The sequence below is a fragment of the Aythya ferina genome (genome assembly GCF_964211825.1).
Source record: "Aythya ferina genome assembly, chromosome: 5".
NCBI classification, from domain to species: Eukaryota; Metazoa; Chordata; class Aves; order Anseriformes; family Anatidae; genus Aythya; species Aythya ferina.
In genome coordinates this window covers 60,584,940-60,608,865 of record NC_140301.1, presented here as the reverse complement: position 1 = coordinate 60,608,865, position 23,926 = coordinate 60,584,940, and the positions used below count along the sequence as shown (strand labels likewise).

Genomic DNA, 23,926 nt, shown 5'->3' with positions numbered 1-23,926 from the left:
CCTGATTTTTTTGATTGGAGACTGCTTCTCCTGTGCAGTTGCAAGGTGCCCAGAATAATAAATGGGAAACACCATAATGTTCCAGTTTGTTGAGAACCAAGTCATGAAAAAAGGACAGTCAAAGGTCTCGTACGTGATTTTGACAAACTGCGTGGTCCCGACCCAGGAGGAAGAGACGGACAAAATGATCAGAAATCTCCAGATAAGCTTAAGAAACGTGGATGTGCAAGACTGGCATCGTGTCTGTCCCTCAGCTTCTTGGCTGCTGCTCTCTGTGTGCGTTTGTGTTCCTTCTTCTCCTGGATTATAAAATCAAAAAAAAAAAAAAAAAAAAAAGCACAGAAAAAGAGAAGAGTTGCACACATAATTAATGCATTCAAAACAATTCTTAGCAAAATCTCCCCTTCCGATCCAGACACAAACCATCCCCTGCCTTCTCTCTGTAATTCCTGCGCGCCTGACAAACACTTAAATCCTGCTCAGAAATACTTCAGTAATACTATCTTCAAGGTGATAGAACAAAATATAAACACAACACAGAGGCCTGAGGTACCAGCATTACAGCTAAGCTGTTTGCCTTATCAGCCCTTCTTTCGTTCTGTCAGCCAAACCCCTAGAATAGAGCTCCATCTCTTGGAGCCAGCTACATTATAAAGTCAATTACTGTGCATGTTTGCAACATAAAAGCTATCTGAGCTGGTGCATTTGAAGCCAGAAACAAGTTCTTATTATTCAAGATTTTAACTCAAAAATCACTTTTTTTTTTTTTTTTTTTTTTTTTTTTGCAGGCTGAGAGGTGGAAAAGCAACAGTCTGGTGGCTCTGTATTCCAAAGCAGAGACAGGGTTTTTTTTTCAGTCAAGGTTGTGTATTTACACTTTTGAAGTTAAAAAAGGAAACCGGACAAAACCGAAGCTTGGCATGCCTGGAAATAAACCTCTAAAGATAACCCAGGAGGAAATGGAAAGTTGTCACTTTCCATTTTAATACAGTACTTTTCAGACCTAATCTGCAGATCACTGGAAACAGAACTGCGGACTGTGTAGAGAATTAATCTCACTGGCTAATGACTTGCTCTCCAGACGTACCTTCCAGAGAGGCAGCCCATGAGTGCTATTCTGATTTCAAATTCCAGCTAAAAACAACCAATACAATGACACTGGATGCTGAGCAGCAGTATAATCTGATTGATTTAGGTCCACGTGCTCACGCGGCAGCGATGAGCTCCAACCATTTACCACATTAGAACACATCGCGTCGGTTTGATACAAGAAACTGGAGTTCCTTCTAAAAATCATGACTGGCAGCTACCCTCAGCTATTACTAGTCACATCGCCACCTGATGTGATGTAGTGTAAGAAGTAATCTAATTCTTGATGTTAAGGGGAGCCACAGACCTACTGCAGCGAGAGCACACACTCTTAAATGTGAGAGAGGTACAATTCAAAATCAGATCTGACTTTCCTTTTATACTACTGCTTCTGCTACAGCCATAAAGAAACATAAAAGTGAGGCTCCGAGTTATTAAATCAGACCTACTTTACACCTAAAACTTACTCCTCATAACAGGGAGTACATTTGTAACCAAAAATTTTCTTAACTTGGACACAAAGCTTTTTGTAATTGTGATTGTATGCTGCATTTTTCCCCCAAATAATGAGCATTTAGTTGCTCCACTGTTCAGTGGTGAATCAAGAATTTAAATAAAATTACAGGTTTATTAAAACATGGAGAGGATAATCAGACAGAGCTCTGAATAGAAAAGCATCATTTTAGCATTCGCTTTGGCTACTGAGAGAAAATAGGTGTTTTTGTAGTACTAATAATGACTGGCATCTTCTATTAAGAAGTAAATTACAGTTTATTTGCAAGTTAGAGTGGTTTAGAAAGAATATATCTCGTACTATCCCCTTGCAGGTTTTCCTGCTAAGCAAAGCTATCATGCAATTAGTTCTTCAGCTAACAGTTAAAGTAATCACACAATGATGGAAGACTAAAGTACCTTTATCTTCACATTAGGTTTTCCAATTACCAAATAACCCTGTAATTGCTGTTACTATGCATGACACTGTCATTAGCATTTGACTTGGATGTTACAGGTCTGAATGTTGGGGAAAGGCACAGAAACATACACTTTTTGCAAGTCTCAGCTTGGTTTAGAAGACCTATGTAAGTTAAAGCCTAATTAAATGGGCAGTGGGGAGTTTTTGTAAGTGCTTAATGGGTAGGGTTCACCCCATGTAATGCAGTTAGCAAATAATTGCATATCCAGACTCAAAACGTTGTCTAGCTCCCCTCTATACATAATGATAATGGAAAAGCATGTTGAAAAGGTTGTTCTCGTCCTCATGTATCTAAGGCAGGTGGGATGTATGTCCCACTGGAGGCTCTTCTCTCCCCTTAGACCAAATATCTGTATTTAAAGTGAAAACCCCAGTCAAATTGGCACAGTAACTTGACGGTCACTTAAAAATCCATGAGATTTGCACACCTAAATCTTGGCCAAAGATCCACAAGGACGAGATAAGAAATATCTTTAAAAGAATCACGGGGATTGAGCTTAAAGAGGGTGGGGACGTACAGAAAGCAGACACACAGGTTGGAGGATTTCCAAGTCATGAAGCTGAGGCTGGACTGAGCAAGAAAGTAGTGCTTCTGTTCAGCTACTGAATGATATGTTAATGGGGAGAAAAAAACATTCATTAGCCAAAGTGGTTGGTAAATAGCATTTTACCGTTAGCAAGGTGGTAGAAATCCTTGGTGACAGCTCAGCCTGAAACAGACCAACAGACCTGTCGAAAGCATGGAAACAATCTGAGAGCTCAACAAGGATGGAAAGGCAGAGAAGAATGTAGATGACACTGCAGATGACACATGAAGAAGACACATGTCAGTGGCAAATTATGTTGAGGCAGCTAGCAGAAACATCCCTTCATGGTCCTTTTCCATCAAAGTAATGTAATTTTTGCATGTGATGTCTCTGTGACAAGATGGAAACAGAAAAAGCTTCTGCTTTTGTTTTCAAAAGAATGAGGTGAGGAAAATCAAATCCTACAGCTTTTCTTCCGAACTCGTAACTATTTTGTAACTACATCCTAGAAAATAACATCTTTGTTAACCTACCTATCAGGTCAATCCTATTAAAACCTCACTGATGAGGAATGGAAGAGTGGAAGAATGCATAAAAAGGGAACTTAAAAAAATTGCAAAATAAACATTTGTAAGAGTATGATGTCAAGGCACTACCCTTTTCTCAAGGGAACTAAAGTCAGTTTTTAAAAAAGATGGATTCTGATTTTGGATGTACCCTAGTGCCAGCACGTACAGCACTATTTCAGCCTGATATCTGCAAAAATAAAAATAAAATTAAAAAAAAAAAAGAGAGCAGAGTGGTCTTCTGGTATCCTAGGTATGATCCTGAAGATGCTGTACCACCCACTCCTTGCTGCAGTCGTCACCTTCAATCATTTTCAGAGGGTTTCCATCAAGACAGTACTCCTGGAGTACAACATCCCTCCATTTTCCAGCACAAGACAGAAAATGTCTGACTCTTGCTGCCATCGGTGGTGCAGTGACAAGACAAAGGCTCATCTGCCACAGTTCCAGTGTGCAAGGAAGATCCAGCCTGTTCTTCCTCCTCTTTTTTCCTCATCGTATCTAGTCAGACAGTTTTGCAAAGCACTTGGGACAGTTAAATTATTTCAGTCATTTAACTGCTCTCTCCTCAGCACAATTCAGCACATTCAAAGGTCTCTGGTTGCAATTTGTAACTGCTCCCTTACCGCCCCTGTTGATGACGGATGGACGTCATGGTGAAGAAGTCAGTGTTCACAATACCTACGGGTGCATTTGAGCTAAACTTCTGCAGTAAAGAACATGACACGTTCCTGCTGGAAGCCCTGATGCGCGACTGATCGATGATCTGAACTGTGATGGTCTTTCCTAGGTATCCTTCCACCTGTTGTTCCTCCTCTTCCTCTTCATCAGACCGTCCGTGGTATGAGCTGAAGTTGTCATTGTCTTCGAGGAGGTAGATGGCTGGCTTTTAAGGGTCCTGGTCTCTGGCCAGAAGTAACCTTGTAAGACTAATTTGTGTACTAACGTTAATCATCCTTTTGACATCTTCTGTGCCTACTGGCCTTACAATTTCTCAGATAACACATCCTATGTTCCTACTGAGGCCCAGATCTTTCTCTCCCATCCTTGCTTCCTTCTTGCCTACCCCCAGCTTGCACACAGGTACAGGAGGGGCCTTCACGTGGCCGTGCGGTTTGCAGCACTGAAAAGAAACGTCAGCACGTCCGGACCCTGCACCATCTTTCAGAAAACAGACGGAAGAGACCTTGTGCAGGCATACTGTGACGCCGAAAATGCGGCTGTTTATGCCTACCTGATCTGCTCTGCCTCTCGACTCTGCTGTGCCGACAGATTCCCGAGGGACTTCGATTCTGCAGCTCAAGAATGGGAGCAGCAGAATCTTCAGCAACAGATAGAGGGGAGAGCTGCCTAGTCATGCCTCTGTGTCTGCTGGGGCAGTTGCCTCCTGGCTTGCATTGGATGACAGATGATCGTGAGGCACCTGAGAAGAAAGAGTTTGCATCAGTTTGGCTGTAAACTCCCTGGAGGAAAGCGGGGCTTTCAAACACTGCCAGTGAAATGCATACAAACGATTCAGTGGGAGAAAGGAAGCACAGTGCAAAAATCAAGCTTTCAGCTTTGGTCAGAATCAAGTAAATAAATAAGTAAATAAATACTCCACTCTCTCCCCCCTTATAGATAAAAGGTGCCGTACAAAAACCGGTCTTTCCCCTGGAGAAATGAGAGCCCTGTAGTGCAGCATATCCTTAGCCCCATGGCTCCATCCATAGGGTCTGAACAGTCAAAGGAATTTGTACTCACGTGGGCCCCTTCCTGAGCACTGACACTGAATCGGGCAAAAAGAGAGGTCACCATCCTTCCCTAGGGTAGAAAGAAGGGCTGAGGAATGACTGCCTCCTGGGGTCAGTGCTGGGAGGTTCCCAAGAGGACGGCTGCCCCTTTTCATCCTCCTGAATCATCCTCAGGGGTCTTGCACGGAATGAAGCCTCAGCCACTGACAGATCTGTAGGATAAGACTTCTTCTAACTCACTGAGGAGGCCAGATTTAAGTCTTGACGTGCCCCACGTCAGGATCTCCATATCTTCAGAGAAGTTGCTTTTTCTTCTGCTGCTAGGTGCAGCCAACACCGTGATGCTGCACTTCACAGGGAGGCTTTGCAGAGGCACGAGGCAGCAGACAAGACCCAGGTCCCAGAAATAGCAGCAGCACCAGACGAAAAGTTCATCAGAGAGAAGGACGCAGCATTTTACACGTAAGAGCTTGAAGGACTGGACGGAGAATCAGCAAAGAACAGAAAGGAGTGCGGTGCTGGGATCTGGCAGAGTGAGCCTGATCATCCGTGTGCTCCCAAACTGATCGAAGGTGCTTGTTTAAGAGGTCAACACATCAGCAGCACATCGGAGTCCTCTTTGGAGCCAGTAAGTCGAGATGAGAGGTCATTTTGGTAAGCACGTGTGTTGATGGTCAGTTGAGATCACCCAGCACTTTTTTTGCAGATGCAATTTCAGCTGGTGACCACTCAACCCAACCTGAGTCACATATACCCAGAGCAGCCACTGACTTTGCCATGACTTGGAAGGATTCAATACGACAAACATAGGCCTCACATTGAAAAGAATAGGAAAAATAGACACAAAACCCACATGTAAGGTGCCAAGTATGCAACAAATATGGCAAGCAGCTCAGAAGGCAACATTCTGCATTGCAACACGAGCCATTTCAGTACCCGTTGTGCAAACATCTCCACGCCAAACCACATAAAAGTATATTCTAAGGCCATGATTTCAGTATTTAGGAGACTGTAGGAATGAAGTCAACACTCTTTTGCCAGAGGAGGCTCATATAGCCTCTCATATAATCTTCAAAGATTAGCTTAAAGCTATGTTAGATTCACCAGCTCTAACTACAAAGACCACGAAGAAAGAGACGAATACACTGTACTGCTCACAGAAACCCTCTCAACCTATTTAGAGCCTCCAACTTCAGTTTTTACCCAATAAACCCCTCGGGATGATCCTCCAAGATGCTTTCTGCTTGCTCCCACCTTGCCACACAGCCCTACAAATTCAAGCACTGAGGGATACAACACAAGGTCTGTAACAGGACAACCACTGAAGCTGATTTTGAAGGATTAACACCTATACGGTGTCTAAGCACTATATTGTCTCTTTTTTTTCGGTGAGCATCACTCCCTACAGAACTTTTTAGAGTCTACTGGGTATTTTCAAACTTCTAAAACAGCTTTTCATCTTCATATATTTACTTTTTAATGGAGAAAATCTTAATCTAAGAGACGTGCAATTCCCTCCAGGACTTTGTTCTACTCATTTCCCAAGACCAAGCCTCCAAAGTCCACCACAACACCTTTATTTGACAGCCAAAAATTAGTTCCAATCTCCACAAGGTTAAAACAATCAGTACTTTCTGGCCTAAATATTCAGTGAGGAACTTACAAATTTTCCAGTCCACAACTTGAAGGGGATTTTTTCCGAAAGTGTTTGCTGACTGCCTGTCCTCTGAGAATCTGCCGCCAAGGTGCATCGACCCAAATCACTGCTCACTTTGATACGCTTCATTTAAAGAGATTTCATTAAGTTGAAAGACACATGCTACATCTCAATTCAGGTAATTTAGAGCAAGCTCCAGATTCACGTTACGCTCAGCAGAAGTCTAGCAGATGATCTGCAACTGAAATTTCAAGGAAACCTATTTTTCCTCATACGCAAAAAGAGCTCCGAGTTATTTACATCTGGTACAATAAAGGAGCATCAATCTTTTCCTGTACATTGAGAAACTCAGCAGTTGAGACCAAAACTGCAATTCAAGAGATTGCATTTAATTGAAAGTCACTGCTTGATTTAGTGAAATCTTCTTCTATATGTGAAAGCAATCCGATAGCACGGCAATTTATCAATATTTCATTGTTACCGTTAGAAAGCCTAGGCCATCTAATGCTACTGAAGCTGAACATATTTTAAGGAGATCCTTTGACAGGGAAGGTGAATAGATATGTGCTGGGATAATTTGTCCAAACCTGGTATCAGCAGCAAGGGCAACAAATCAGCTTTTACAACACACACCAGCAAAACCCTGCACGTGCGCGCCGCTACCCCCGTTAGAGGAAGGGAAGGCAGAACGATATGGGACTGCTGTTCTTTGCCTCACAAAGCATTTACCAGCTATCAACCAGGCATCCACTGAGACCCTCCAAACTCGGGGAGGCATCAAGAGCAGCATTTGCCACTGAAATTTTGCATACGTGAATCCCACTTGCCTGCGGAGACCCCATGGTCTTAGGTGGTGAGCCCGTGCCCCCTCCAGAGAGGATGCTACTGAAAAAAGATTGGGAAAAACCTAGCAAAGAGGAAAAATCTTGCCAGTCTGATGGATCTGACTGCCAGAATTATTCCTAGATTACCTGGAGCTTGTAATTGAGTGTCAAAGTAACACTCAGCCCACGGACTTGACAAAGGAGGGAACGGAAAACAGGAAAGGACCCCACAGGATTGTATCAAGCACTTAATGGATCAAATTCAACAGGATGACTTTTCATTATCAGCTATAAACAACCCTCTGCTCTGTCCCATTTTTCAAGATTCTTTTTATTATTCTATTTCAGTAAATCTTCTTCTTTGCCCAGCAAATGCAAACACCTTACAGCTCAGGAAGCAAAGCCATTTCTATACATGTAGTGACCAAAGGAAAAGCAGCAAGGAGAACCTGGGACTTTCTGCATCCTTCTAACAGTCTGTCCTTGTCTGGCATCAATTAGTACATACTTACTCCAGTGCACTTCCATTTAGCAAGGTAATTATGCTTGTGACTACCCCAGACCACATGATTAATATCACCCAAATCCTCTCCTTTCCACGTGCTTGAGCACTGTTCCAAGCCCAGGCTGCGGGAGGAGGTGAGCCACCGTGAGCTGCTGCTGCTGGGCTGAGTTAAACCAGGAGCCTGCAGCACATGTGTCCTGAGAACCATTGTCACCGTCCACCTGTAAAACTCCCTTGCCCTTCTGACAGATGATGACTTGTGGCTTTCCATTCATACGGAGACTTCCACATGCAGCTCACACGGTGAGAATATTTGCCCCCTCCTTGGCTCCAGGCTACACAAAACACTCCTATTATACAGGAGGCTTGGAGAGAAAAGATTATTTTGAGATTCAAAACAACTTTCAGATTATTTTTGTATATATAGGACATATTTATCACGTGACAACAGTACTCTGAATACTAAAAAATATGCCATTCTGTTGGAGACACCTTTTCTGGTCTCAAAGTTGCTACTAGAAATGGATTGAATGGACTTCCAGTAAAAACAATCAATGCCATATAAAAATGTAGCCCTGGGAGTAACATTTATGGCCTGGTCATTATAGAATTGATGGTTTTTTTTTTTTTCTTTTCTTTCTTAAGACTGCCCCAATGGAAATTTAGAACGTCTCAAACAGATAATTGAATTCTCTTCCAGAACCTACCTGTGTGTCCACGACACGAAGTGTTTCCCTTTTTGAGACAGTAACATCTGGCTTGCTGGCATGTGTTTTTTGGTTTTGTTTTTTTGTGTGTGAGTTAGGGTTTTTTTTATTATTACACAACTAAATTGATGGTTATATTAGTGGCATGTTTATGAGCTGATCATTTTTTGTTTTATGTTCTCAATGCCCTGCAGAGGAGTGCTCACCCACAGCTACCACAGTAGACAACCCGCTGCAAGAAGTCAGTCAAGGCATCTCCAACCTCCCTGTTATTCAAACAGCATTACAATATGTTTATTCTACTGTGCGCTCAAAATCTCACCTCCTAATACTTCATTTTTGCATTGACAAAACGATGTCTTCATACCACGGCCGCGGAGACAATTGCTGAGTTTTGACAGATGGATGGAGGAAGGAGCCAGTCTGGTGTGATGTGGGAAGTACGTCAATCGAAATGTTCCTGCTAAATCGGGCACCGGGGAAAGAATTGACAACATTTCCTTTACACTGCCACGTTACCTGATGGAGTGAGCATCCGCTGCGATGAAGGCCTCGCTCACACATCACAAGCCTGTTTCCAGCAGCCTGCGTGCACGCTGGTAAGTCAGTTCACAGCCACGAGGGATGGAGATTTTGCAACGGAATTTGCTCTTAATGCGGTGCAGTAAGGGGAAGGTGATGTCAATTTTATGGCCAGGGAAATATCTGATGCATGTGGCCCAACAGAAATGGGAACTGTGGTGCTATTGGTAGAGGAAAGCTTGTTCTGTCCATTTTACAAGAAGAAAACATCATTAGATAGCAGTAGGTATGGCTTTAATTAGGTTGTTTGCTACTGCTGTCACACAGCTGCAGGCTGGGCTATCTAACGTTACCAGTCCTGTGGGGAGCTAGCTCCATGGTTTATTTTATATCAGCCAAAGGAATTCCTTGTAAAATCAAATCCTGTCCTTCCTTATGCAGGAATAAACCCACAGCAACTCAGTACAACCAGCAAGCAAAGCTGTTCTGGACATACCTGAGGACAACAGCTGACCTGCGAAGATAAAATTCAAGGGCAAACTCTCCCCAGCTTTTTAATGAGTCCAGAACCAGCAGTTTGACTCAGGATATGAAGCCATAATTACATTACTACCAAGCAAACAGACCACAGGTGGAGGGCTATTACAGACAGTGTGCTACACAGGTTTGAGGAATCAGCATCTCTTATTTTATTCTGTGAAGAAAAATGACTTCACCGTATCTCAGGCATTTGAAGACATCCTTCTGAGACTCTGCAACTGGCCCCTGTGTGTCTGAGTTAAGCAAGGATGCCTGCTCAGAATAATGCTCTGTTAGTTTACTATTGTTTGTTTTGGAAGTTTTTATATTTGAAGGGGATGAGAAGGTTACAGCATTTTTTGTTTTTTTTTTTATTTTTTTGCCTGAGGGGAAAACAAGATTTTCAGATTTTAATGAAAAACAAATGACTCAGTGCTGGTGTACATCATTTTCCTTGTACTATGATTAACTATTGTCAAGAGCAGAAAGCAAAAAAGCAGATATTTTTGTTGTAGTTTAACTGTGACATCCATCTGCAATTTCTGCCAATTATCCTCTCGGTGTCTGCACACAACAGTTCATTTCAAATCAGCAGATGGAAACTTCGCTCACAATTAGAAATCTCAATGATTTCAGCACGTCCTCCTGTCCTTGCTGTAAAGGGAGCGAAGGGGCAGCAAATAACTTACATTTTGCCATCCCATAACTAATGCAGTGCCCGACCAGGGATGTGTCATGCTGCACGTGTCACCAGCCTAATTATCAGGGGAGGAAATCCAAGTTAAATGGTCTGAAGACCACCCCTTCTCCCCTACTCCATACATAACTGATATGTCTCATGCTTAGGAACTAAACCTCACCCACGTGGCTTCCCACCTCCCACCAGCCAACACCAGGGGCAAGACCCCTGCCACGTCCCACATCCTGCACTGGGAGAAGGAAAGCTCTCACTGCAGTGATCAGTAAGTTCCTAAAAAGTCTCAGAGCACAGACAAATGACAGAGATACCTGTCAGGGGTGATGAAGGTGTATTTGGCTCTGCCTTAGAGGATGGATGACACAGATAACTTCCCCAGGTCACCAGCCAGCCCTGCATCTCCTTGGCTTTATGATGATAACAGCCCTGGGACCTGGTCTCCGTGTGCTAAATTCTCCTGATTTAAGATACAGACACAGGCTGCAGCACATTACAGCCATGGGTCTTGATATCACTTTACACAAGATCTGGAAAAAAACAAACAAAACATAATCTAAAACAATATATCAACAGGGAGAAAAGCTGACAATAACTACAGACTGAGGATGTATCATTAAATTGAAAGAGATCTGTGCAACTCTGCCAACTACGAGGCTGTAAGTAGCTTTGAGCAAAAGAAATGCAATGAGCTAATGAGGAGTTGAGTGCATCTGCATCAAACACCACGAGATCTGAAGAGTTCAGAATTAAAGGAAGGCAAACAGAATTGGGCAGGAGCATCTTCACATAGCACAAGGCAGTCGTGAAAACAACCTGGGATTGCACTTGGTCCTGGCACCCGAAGGTGTGCCAGGAAGGAAGCAAGGGAGGAAGAAAGGAAGGAGAGAAAGAATAAGAAAGAAAGAAAGAAAAAAGAAAGAGAAGAGCCCTTTAGCAGGAAGCATGTAAGTCAGGCTTTGCTGTCTGTAAACAACCTGCAGGCTGCCTTTTGGGGAGCTCTGATGCATAAGCATTGTTCCAGTTTTCCCAGTCCCTTTTCCTCCTTACCCACTTTAACCAAGACAACTTGGGGGGGGTTGGAACTAGATGATCCTTAAGGTCCCTTCCAACCCAACCCATTCTATGATTCTACAACTTTTTCTTCCTTTTTTTTTTAAACCCATTTTCATTTCAGCGTAACTCAAATATCACGGCCTCTGTTTAAGCACAGACAAGGAATCCCACTGATTTGACATCAGAAGTAATATGCCAGCACCAGAGTGTGGGTGTAAGAACGGTCTTGAAAATAAGTTTATTTGATATTATCTGTATTGCAAATGGCAGCAAGAGAGAGCACGAAGCATTTTGAAACACACTGGCTACGTAGATTTTAAGATTACCGGTCAGAACATGGTATATTTCGAGTCAAAAGGATTATTTATATTTTACTCAGAGAAAGACAAAAGCTTTGGAATGCAGAAAAAGTGATGCAAATTATGAATGACTTTTATATGTCAAAATTTAAACTTCTACAACTTCAATAGAAAATTGCCTGTATATGTCTACAAAAATAATTTAAAACATCCATTTGGAGTGGCACATTTTGGACTGAATTCTGCTGTCAGAAAGGCTTGTCGGCATCCCCATTTGCCTCATAATCAAATTCTTTGGCAAAATTCATACCTAGCTGTGACATCTTTGGAGTTTGAAAATACTGACTGCCAGGACAGGTACTAACTTCTCCTCCAGCATGCAAGGAGCCTCTGATTATTGCTCCTTCCTCACCCATCCAGAAGGAAGCCTGGGAAGGGCAGGACCAGGCACACAAACATCCCACCTCACAGAGATGTCTCACGAGAGATCAGCAGACTCCTTCCACACCTGGAACTTCTGAAAGGGTAATTTCCTCTGATAAACACAAATAAACACAAATCATTTGACTCAAAGCCACACATCATCCCCTTAAAGTAAACCTCTCTTGCAAACTGTGCAATAAGTTACACCAGATGCCCCTCTAATAGGTTCCCAGATATATACACTTTACCCTGAAATAAAAAGTTATGATTATCACCAAAAAAAAAAATCCTTTGAAAAGACAATGAATCTTGTCATTGTTAAAATTTAGTGACAATTCCAGAAAGTAAGAGATGTTATGAGTTAAACCCTTATTCTACTTTCACAGCAATAAATCAAGAGTAGCACCAACGAAAGCCACGAGGCTGCTTTAACACAAAGTTGTTGTGAAAGGAGCTTAGACCCAGGACACACCTGAAATCACACATTTGCACCTTGTTATTAAATAATTATGAGCTAGCTTCTACTTTCAAGAAATGCTGCAATAAATCCAGGCTGGTTCATGGGTCTCCTAAGATAAGAGGGTGAGAGCAGCGCGCTGACATACAACTCGATATCAAATTGCTTATATTTATCTCCTACACAAACTGTTGCCTCTCCTGGCTGATGGGTGCCTCCAGAGGGTGATTCATTCCAGCTCCCTACGATACCAATCTTAGGAGATGAATCACCTTTCAGAGGCATCCACCTCTCCTGATGACTCCAGGAAGCTCAGACAACTTTCTCAGTGCTTAGAGAGGCTTTAGATGCATCTGGATGAGTCCAAATCTGCCTCAGGCTCCTGGCAGCATTTTGGTACTTGCTTACCAGCTAGGCATTAAGCTGTTGCTTTAATCTCCTTGTCTGCCTTTGAGCCCATTTAAGCACTTTTGAGGAGGAGTGGGGTAAAAGAATATTTCAGAGGTAAGCAGGTGGGGCAAAAGTGAGCATTTATCATGGTTGTGTTGCATTTTGTAACCCCTGGAGATGTATAAGACACCTTCATACTGTTTTTTTCTCCCCTGCAGTGCCTCTTCTTTGATGGCACATCTGGGTAAGCGTCCTTCAGGCACTCACGTACATGCAGTCAGTCTTCTTGTTGTAGCTGATGCTGTGCTGGGGAGTGAGGGCTCGCCACACTGGGATGAAGACGTCCTCAAAAGCATTCACGTGGTTGGGGGTCCTGGCTCGAAACCCACCCCACACCTCCCAGAACCGCTCAGCTCCCAGTGCCAACCCTTCTCGGCAGCTGTCTCTGCTCCATTTTCTTTCCGTGGCTCTTCCAGAAAGGTAGAAAGCCTAAAAAGCCACAAACCTACACAGCTTGAAAATTGCCACGGTAGAGTGCAAAGCTCCCCTGCTCTCCTCCCAGCACACAGGCCCAGAGCCCCAGTCCCTGTGGCATCTCTGCCACGTGCTCTTCCCGTGCCTGGGCAGGAAAGCAGGGACAGCTGCAGCGCTCTTGGGAAGTTGGCCGCCCTACCCCATTAGGATTCACTGGAAATCCCTGCTAAAATCTTTGCTGCTCTGTAAAACTGGCTGCACACGCATTTAACGTACGGGTTAGCAGAGGCCCCGGTATTAGTTCTGCCTGGCCAGCTTCATCCCTAGCAAGGACCTTTCCATTTCCAGCCCGTTGGCTATGACAAGCGCTGTCATGTAGTCACTTCCAGTCTGTTGCTCTTTCTTCCTACGAGGACTGGATTTTCCCTCCCTAAGGAACCCGGCAGTGCAATTTTTGAGTGCTGGGAGCAGGTTCAGACGGACTCCTGAACAGATCTGGCTGACAGCAGCCGGATGGGGTTAAGCTGTAGGCAAGCACTGGCCGTGTGCTGTCTATTCGGGGTAGGGGGGGCGGGTCTTTAATGCTGTGTGCTCACCGCCTTGCATGGCACGAGCCCCGTCCGTGCTGGCAGCTGGAAATAAACAGCAGCACATCACCACGTTAGGCAGCCCGTGGGCACGCCAGCCAGCTCATCCCACTGCAACGCTGCTCCTTTCCAACAAGGTGAGGGCACACTTCACGATTTCACACTTCCTAAAATCCGGTGCTGCACACCAGCAATGGCCCAACATAAGCAGCCAGCTCTGCCAGCTCCTTCAACTTTCTTTAGGGCGTTTTTCCCTCAAGGAAGAAACACCAGGTGAATGCTCAGCCTGCAAAATACTCAATATTGTGCACAAACCCCAAAGAAACATGACAGGCTATAGCCTGCTGTATCAAAAGCCAGCTCCGTTTGTAATTTAAGCCCCTCCGACCTGGGTAGATTGAAGAACCGAGAGTCACGCTCCGCTGCCAAGCACCGTGCGGCGTCTCTTGCTTTGCTTTCATCCTGGACGTCGTGCTGAATTCAACCAGGAAAAAAAGGAATCACAATTTCGCTGCTGCTTGGAATAACAACCACCAGCAGGGAGACAGCACATACCCTGCGAGTTTACAGCCCGGGCACTGCTAACACCGTCCCACACCTGCTGAAAGCAGCGCTCGGCTCCTCCAGCCGTCTGATGCCGAGTGCAATAAGCTTGAGACAGCACGGCTAAAGCCAGCGATTGCTACAGGCAATAAGGAAACAACAAAACCACAAACCTGAGCATTAGGAATATTTTACGCAAGCGTCCCTTTCAACCTTTGATTTACACCACACGTGTCTGCTGTCCGCTTTCAGTATCCCCGCTGCAAGCAGTGCTGTCCCTCGCTGGGCATCACCGCGTTTCCAGCTGACACCGAAGCCTGCTGCGAAGTTGGCAAGAGCTCTGCAGGGAACGAGCCCTGCTCCTGCACTTGGCGTTAGGCTGTCATGTCAGGGGCAGAGCACACCACTGATTTCACCATTTCTCTCTCGTGGCTGCTGTATTAAGGAATTGCTTCGCAGATGACGCTCGTGGAAATAAGGAGGGGGGGAAAGCAGTGCAAGGGAGCAGCTGCCACCTCAGGCTGAGGGACAGCAAGCACAGAAAAGTTGGAGCCTCTGCCTTTAAAACAAAAATATAGCTCTAGAGCACATTATTAAAATACTACAGAAAACTGAGTAATGTAGAATAAACCTAATATCCCAGCTTTTTTAAAAAGACAGAATCAAAGCACAATAACTTTTTCCAGTTGTTCTTATTTCACCATTAGTTTCTTCATCAGAAAGCACTCACACACAAACAGGAGAAATTTAACTGCACTTACCCTAGAAAGAGAAATTTAACTGCACTTATCCTAGACGACATTAAAGTGCTAAAAATGCTATCACAACATGAGCTACTTTAAAAATACACAACTACACGCACACAGACACTCACGGTGCTTTGAATGGAACAGAGCAGGAGTAGCATGCAAAGTAAATCCCTGCCTAGGCTCAGATATAAAGGAGGAAAAAAAAAAAAAAAAAAAAGCATTTACCGTCTGGCACAGGCGAATTTAATTCAGAAACATTGTAGGACGGTAACGGTGCCACTCTTGCCGAGTGTTTCTTCATCCTCTGAAACGGCTCTCTCACTCACACACTCGCCTCGTCTTTGGTCTGCATCGCTTTTGGTCCCGAGTAGTAAAGTAAACACTCGGCTGTGGCTGGTGGCTGGATGTTGTTCTGGAGATGCTGCAGCAGGCTAGGAGTACTGATTTGCTGTTTCCCTGGGAAACCACTTGCAACACATTCAAACAATGCTTGACCTCTGCTAACACTTATCTTTCATCCAATTGTTAAGCACAGCAGATAAAATACAAATGTATTCGCTATTGCTCTTCTGTAACTTGCACGCGCGGCGGGCGCTTTGCATGAAAAGAAGGATTTCACATCAGCTCTGCTCTGTGCTAGCAGAGCAGACGGGAGATTTCTCAGGCAACTGCAAGGGAATTATGCAATGCCATTTGCTGATTCCGTACGCTGTGACAATGTATGTACGATTACGGTCATTATTTCAAATCAACTTTGAGTAATGTAGCTCCGATAGAGCTGTGAAACCGGGAATGCCTTGGGCAAAAGAGCCGGTAACGTCCTGCTCTGTGCCAGACAAGAAGCGATGATACTGCAGGAGCCTCTCCTCTTCTAATGCCCTACAAGAAGTGTCACAACCAGGACATATATAGGCCACAGCTGGTCTAGATTCTTCCTCCCTTCCCTTGAGGCACCCGGGACATTTTTACACTCTTTCTTCTACCTCTACTCTCTTCCACACCCTTCTTCTTATCATTATTTCTACTACTGGGCATTGTTCACTTGGAGGAACAGGGAAGTTTCATCGAGCAAACCAGTGTCAACCCCTGAAGTTTTGGCACATCTTAGAAAACCAAACTGACTCGGGTATCACAGCACTGTGCTGGGAGCTTGCTTTGGCCCCAGATATTTATCAGCTTCTCATAAGCGTCCTGCCTTCAGAGCTCTTCACCAAAACTGTACCAGGTTTTGGCCAAAAATTTGTAGGTAGCAAGTCTTACCATTTACATTCAATGTATTTATTATAGCAACTATGGGAAATACAAAGAAAGAGGACAGAAAGAATGGCAGCAAGCTATACCAACATATGCTAGCAAAGCTGCTGGATTTTTAAGGGTCTCACCTATAAAACTTTCATCAACAGTCTTTGTGCCATTGCTAGCAAGTGGGAGCAGGGATTCCTGGCCTGGGCATTAGTCCTCTATCCCCTATTACACAGCCAAACAGGGAGAAGTTATTGGCTATAAGGAAGGCAATAAAGTGGTTTGAAAAGGATCAAGAATCACTGACTCAGAATACCACGTGCTCAGCTTCCTAAAGGCGGCTTGCAGGAACCTGAAATGTTTTCCAGCAGTAACAAGAGCCTCTTTATGGTCACAAAATGGCAATAGAAGAGGACATCAGCTATACAGATTCCCCTCCTGAGTGCTGTAGAGGAAGAGCTGCAGTAGGGCTACACCTCCGAAGTGCTCACACACATCCCCATGCTCTCTCAGGGCTGGATTGCCCAAGTGAAGGAAAACACGTGTGTTTTTTAACCGAGAGCCTGCTCCTTGGCTCCCTTACAAAGAGCACTTCCCATGATGGAGTATGTGTGCAAGGACTGTTCCCTTCAGTTGCCCGCAAGGAACCAGGACACAAGGAGGGCAGAGAAAGACGAGTCCTGGCCAGATCCTCTCCAGATGCAGCCACAGGAGACCTGGCACATGCAGAGACCTGAGCTACAGCATCCTAACGGGCACAGCACCCATGACTCTGCAGCATCCAGAACAGACATGAAGGGGCTCCAGACTCTTCAGAGTAAACAAGCCATCAGCATAGGATTATCTTAAATGCACAGTCTTGTTCTGCACATCTTTTGCTGCGGTTTGTGTGGTCTGTAATCTTGATTACCAGGGAGAGGTGGCACAGTAAGGAACAGGCAGTGATTCACACTACGGAAGAGAATGAGAATGGAAGAAGTACCTTGTCACCCCTTCTCTCATGGTCATCCCAGTACAGCAGCCTTGGGACAGGCTAGGGAAGAAGCACAGGGGAGAGAAATGGCTACAGCTGCCTGGTTTGCCACCCAGCATGTCCTCTCCTGGAGCACTTGGAGCTCCCCTCTAGGATCTTCATTGTATCCCCTGAGACTGATAAGGTTCCCCACCATGACAGCCTTTTCCAAAGCATCACACTGCAGCACATAAAGCTAACCAGCTTTTACTGCTTATCTGCATTCGGAGGATTTCTCGCACTGTGTAACAAGCACTTTTCCAAAGAAAATTATCTTCCCAATTTGCAGAAGGAATTTTATTCTCCCCGCCGAAGTGCTGAGAGTCAGCAGACTCTGTGATAGAGTAATCACAAGTCAAGTAATTGCTGGCTCCACAATCACAAGGCTATCTATTAATACATGTCTAGTCCTTGAACGTTTATATAATATAAACAACATAATAATATAACACAGAGATGGTTTTTAGAAAACCATTTCTGAAAGTAGGACTTTATAATGGAATCATTAACGAGCCTTAACAACGGTGAGCGTGAAATGCATGAGACAACGTCAAGCAATTCGAGACATTTCTTTCAGACAATTTCAATGTTACCAGCAGAAATGGTTGCATCTAAAAGCTGCTGCTTTTTTTTTTTCCCCCCCCAAAGGAAAATCACCCATCATTTTAACACAGTAACTCAGAAACCATATTCAAACCCAGAAAGAACCCTTTCAAAATATCTACCCCTGCAATCTCTGTTTCATACAACAGTTATAAGAGGAAAGAAGCAGATACCAAACCGCTTTAAAAATGTGTGATGGGTACCTGTACCTCCCATTGAAGACTGCAGGTTGAAAAACATCAGCTTCTCTGGCTACACAGCTAAGCTTTGCCCACCTATTTCTGCTCCTGCTATGAACTGATGCTGATTGCATTTATGTACAAGAGGCTACTCATATAGGTGCTCCGATCCTTCCTATGTACTCAGTATCTCCTCTCTAAGTGTGCCAAAGAAAGGAATAAAATAATATGAAGCAGAAGGAAGAGAAGCAAGCTCTGTCCTTGCCTCCTACAGTACCTCAGACACAAATCCATCCAATGTGGAATTTTATGTCCAAATTTACCAGGATGGCATAATAGTTACTCCACAGATTGCAAGTCAACATGGACTATGTGGTCCTGTGCCCACCTCATGCTTATGCAATGTACCACAGTGAAAAAATATGGGTTGTTCTTCTAAAAATCAAGGGTGAATTCATTTCCAGGTACCCCTAAGGCAGATCTTCATAAGGTGCTGCTTGCCTCATGTTCTGCACTTTCAGCCTAGAGCGTGTTACAGGTTTTGTGATTTGCCAGAGTGGCAGCTTTGTGATACCTGGAACCATGGCCCACAGCACCAGCCAGTATGGCTTGCATTAATGAAATCCATTGTGCCACTTAACCGATCTCCACATGCAATTATTTTCACTCAGGGCATCCCTATTTGTCAAGGAAACACAGAGGATGAATTACAGCAGTGCAAACTATACAGAGTGTCATTAAACAGCGTAAATTACAACCCAGCCTGCAGGCTAGCGAGCTACCTCTTTGTTCCTACTTAAGGCAAACACTGGTAAGACCCCAACCAAAGCTCTCAAGATGGATTAAACATCCCTGGTGCTGGTTTTCATGTGAAGATACCAGTGAATTAGATACCCAGCTCCCCCATCCCCGTGTGCTATGCAGCAGCCAGCAGTCCCAGCGCTTCGAGGCCCCGGACTCCCCACTAGGCCGCTCCCTGCGCAGGCACAATGCCTGCAGCTGTCTCTGTCCCCTGAATCCCTAAATATTAACATAAATGAGCCCATGGAGAAGCTGCAGGGTTGCTGCCTCACTAACCAGACAGAAAACCAAGGCTGGGAGCAGGCAAAACCCCAGAGAGCTGACTCACGTTTGCTAGCAAGTGCTCCACGCTCACAGCAGAAGGGGCTGGTGCTGTCACAACATATACTGCCCTCTTGGCTCACAACTCTGCTGCTCACAGTAGCTAGTCATGCATATTTAAGGGACCTGCTGTAAAAGTAAAGACTATTTACTCTTCTTCACTAAAACTGGAACCTAAGTCAGAAGCTGCAGTTGAGCTCTGGGTAACCACAGGTTTCTCTCAAATGTTGGGCCCACACAGAGGGATGCTTGCTTACAACAAGCTGTGCTCTGGCCCCAGATGGATGCAGTTTCTGCAGACAATACTGGCAAGAGATAATAAACCATTTGGAGGTGTATCTTGTGGTAAGATATAAATGAAAAGTCCCCACAAAGGATGCTACGCCACCTCGCATTGATAGTTGGTTACGGTGTATATAGGACTAACCAATAAACTACATGAGCTACAGCAGGTTTGGTTTGCAGGGCTTTTTTTCTCTATATGCGAAACAATTAACAACCAAAATCACAATACTAATATAATCCCAGTGGGAAGTGACAAAATATTGAACACATTTCTTTCCAATGGCTGTAAAAGCAAAGAGATGATTTGCTCACCCCTAGTCATCCAGCTTTTAGACACCAAATTAGGGCAGATTCTTCCATTGGGAAACATTCTTAACGCAGGCCAAAGACATGAAAAGACTTTCTTTGACTTTAATTGGTTTTAGAACAGGGTTCAGATCCAACGCTGTAGTCCTTGTTTGTTTTAAATGCTGCTAGTTACAAGATCTGTATGCAATCCACTTTGCATAACGCCCCCCAGCCACCAGGTCAGTCTGTTCCCAATCACTAGACTATACGACTCTCGTAAACACGACTTTATTGGCTCTCCCAGGCTGAGCATGTGTTTTAAGATGACAAGCTAAAGGGCTGTTATCAAGTTCATTTTATCTCCTTGGAATATAAATTAGATGCAAGGCACCGAGGAAACAAACAGTCAAACTGAGATCAAAACAGATGTATCCTACAAAAGGCATTTTTATGTAAAAGAGGAGTCAAGGCTTTAGTCTGAACATTTACCAGAAGCAAGCAGCAAATGTTACTTGATTCGAACAGTAATCTCAATCCAAAACAACTTCTAAGGCTTCCAGAAAAAAAATGTAATTTTTTCTGCTGTGTCAAGTGATGCCACAGGGATTTTTAAGAATCAAATCCTGAATTCCTTGATTTGTCTTAACTCAGGCAAAATCCTCACTGGCTTACATGCTGCTGGATACCAGCATATCAACTCTGTTCTGATGAGCATCCCACAAACATCTGGGGCATGGTCCTTCAGCCCCACCAGCACGTGCTCACAGATCATATGAGGGCAAGACAGTGCAAAATTATTTTTCCCTCTGTACTTTCACACATCCACTGGCTACTTGGCCAAACGCCTGACTCCTCCAGCACAGAGTATGTCGATTAATCAATCCCCAACTATAAATCCAGCCAGCGTTCCCAAGCCATACTCAGGTGGTGAACACCAGACTCATACTTACTCAGGAGATTCAGCACAGCCCCAGCTGGGAGAGATACTGAAGTGCTCGGAGAGTCCTACTCACTTGTTTAAAGCAATTCTGTTCTCAAGAGCCTTCCTGATGAGTGGAATAAAACCCACCATGTCAGCAGCAGTGAGCTCCCGCTTGTCTTCACCAAATCTTCTGGCCAAAGAGCCAGAACCAGGCGAGCACTCCTGGAATGGGATTTCAGCCTGGGAGCTGGTGCTTCGGGCCATCACTTGGTTTGTGATAGGAAGCCTTTCTTAACCTCGACTTCTCTAGTAATCAGATATGTTATATTTGAGAACATTCGTACTGAAGGCACACTGAAGTCTCATGCATTATGTTCACTGAGACAGAGAGAACTTTATGCAGCTTTTCTGGTATTCTGCAAATACCTAAAAGCAGAGTACTCATTTCCTGCTAAAATCTCACCTACTAACTACAAGCAACACTACTACATTTGAAAAGATTTTAATTCCCTTGGGGCTGGGTGTTTATGTACCGATCCCCAGAGGCTCATGTTAACATGGGTTGCTATTTTCAATAAATCAGCCCAGGAATTCACTCCTTAGTACCCACTGTTTTTCTAGCAGAAAAATGCAACGTGATCTATTTTTAGGCTTCCCAAGCAGGCAGTTTACAGAAGTAAGATTAGCAGCACTGGCTAAACATCAACTCAAGGGTGATGATAGGAAGATTTGGTGGTGCTCAGCTATCAGACAGGACAGGAGAGCTCCCTGCTGCCACAAGTGAGTGCTTTTTCAGTGCATTGTGTCCCCCCAGACCTCAGAGCGCTGTAGGCAAGCAGCTACAGCTTGATTCAATGCTGCTGGCTCTCACACCACTGTCACCAAGAGTTACAAATGCTCAGATCACGGACAGACCGTTGTGCCCTGGCTGCCACAGGCCACCTGGAAAGCACCTAACAGTTTTGATGGTGCTACCAGGTGGGTACAACATCGCACATCACCCAGCGCTGTGCTGCTTACGAGCAAACCCCGAGGATGCGAGAGCTCCCACCTGAGGTACACAACTGACTCGACAGCTCCAACATCTTCTGTTGCAGTGCTTCTGGAAAGCTTTTTATTTGCTGCAGGATTTTACAGACCTGATAACAAGCGTTTTCATGCTTTCCCTGGGAGGAACAGAGACTGAAAATTTCAGTTTAAATAAACTTCAGATTTTCCTTAACAATGTGACTTTTAGAACATAAAAACCCTCTCCAGAGCTGGCAAAGCAAAGCAGCTTTTTTTTTTTGCTTTTTTTTTTTTTTTTGTTCTGTTGTGACATGACAAGGTCATACAGTTAGGAATAATAAGCTTCTAATGCAATTAAAGGAATAAAGAAGAAATGTCAATCGTGCGCATGGACAAACCTTCCTCCAATTTCTAAAAGGGCCACTCAGTGTTTCATGAGAACAGCAAATACATCAACTTAGATGCACCTTCAATATTTTGGCGTTACAGGAAACGAGACCTGAATTTCAGGTTGACAAAAGTATTAAAAGGTATCTACAATATTAGGAACTCTTTCACGTTTGTATTTGCAGAAGAACAAGGAGGTGCTCAATGAAAAACGAAAAAGACTTCAAAAGGAACCTCACTTCAGCTGTGCTGTGTGCACTTGCTACTGGCCTCAGAGCCTCAGTCAGGTTGAATCGATCCTGCTGTCCTAATCCTGAATCAATAAAACAACATTTGTTTAGCACTGCATCATAAATTTCAGCTTACTGACAGCCAGGCACAGCAAAGAGCAGGAATCTTATGAGCAGCACGCACACAAATTTCATTTGCAGCATGCGCAGACCTCATTTGAAAAAAAAAAAAAAAAAACAGATCTCAGCGGCCTCCCTGCAGTGCAGCCCACCTGTAAAGGTGGACGGATCTGCTCAGCAGCACTGCTAAAATTGCAAGCCTTGGAGCTCACGCTGTGAGCTTCTGACACACAATCTGGGAAGCCTTCAGCTCCTCGGAGCCTGGGCGTTCCTCATCAAAAGGCAGCTGAATTTCAAACCCTTTTCAAATTTAATTGATCAGGAGAAAGGCTCTTGCTTCAGCCTGGCCACTCTAACACCACCGGCAGGAAAAGAGCACAAGCAGACACCTTGCTCACAGTCTGTGGCAACAACAAAGACCAAGTCTGGTATCAATTTCAAATAGCCAACTTGGAGCTTCCTAATAAAGTTAGGAAAATAATAAGGAATAAAAAATAAATAAAAATAAAGGAAGCCCAACACTTACATTTTTTGTTGCTGGTGGATGTTGGTTGCTCTCCCCCCTACCTCCAGGGAAAACAGCTCAGATGTAAGCACATGTCAGACTAATATTTGCTTTCCCAGTGTTTTCTTAACAAAACTGCCCCAAATGAAATAAGCTGCCTCCATTTTCTAATTTGGCAATTATGAAGTGCCTCTCCTGAAGCGCCTGCCACAGGGGAGCATTTGAGTTGAGCCAGCTTCCATTTTGTGTTTGTCATCGTGCCTGTAGTGCACGTCAGTGACAGAAAAACACCTTGCACACTTGCAGTCCTCTGTGTAGCAGTTTAGGAGATGGCTTCAGGCTTTTTTTCAGGACCACAACCAGAAGAGAATAGCAGGCCAGAAACCCAGGATGGGCTAGTCCCAAAATGCCACCAGCAGCATGTCTCTCTCCAGGCAGGTGCTGCAATGGGAGCAGGAGCTTGCACCATGCAAAGCTGCAATCCCCACTGCCCCAGATGGCAGCAACAACTGCCATGGATGGAGGACATGGAGCCAATTTTAAGGACAAATTAGGGCATAAGGAGTTTAGTTTCATGTTAGTGGTGTTGCACTACGTTTCACAGCCCCTCTAATTTTAAAGCAAGATTTTGATGCAAGATCTGCAGCTTCAGAAATGATCTGGAAAGGGACAGGGCAATCAGAGATCGAAAATCACAGTGCATGTCGGTGGAGATGGAAAGAGCTGGGG

At 44.3% G+C, this 23,926-nt stretch overlaps 1 protein-coding gene across 13 annotated transcripts in view; it reads right to left on the bottom strand.

The window, feature by feature from the left end:
• Nucleotides 1-23,926, bottom strand: part of SLC35F4 (solute carrier family 35 member F4) — a 101,575-nt gene that overhangs the window by 17,637 nt on the left and 60,012 nt on the right. For 5 of the 13 annotated variants that reach the window (XM_084521059.1, XM_084521071.1, XM_084521074.1 and 2 more), the window contains 2 exons: nucleotides 4,390-4,578; nucleotides 2-299 (listed from right to left, as the gene is read on the bottom strand). In XM_084521059.1, the coding sequence (XP_084377185.1) occupies nucleotides 2-299; nucleotides 4,390-4,578 (487 nt within the window). Of the gene's footprint in view, nucleotide 1; nucleotides 300-4,389; nucleotides 4,579-15,519; nucleotides 16,113-20,975; nucleotides 21,429-23,926 lie in introns of those variants that run through there. The other 8 variants (XM_084521070.1, XM_084521075.1, XM_084521073.1 and 5 more) reach the window with 7 other exon arrangements.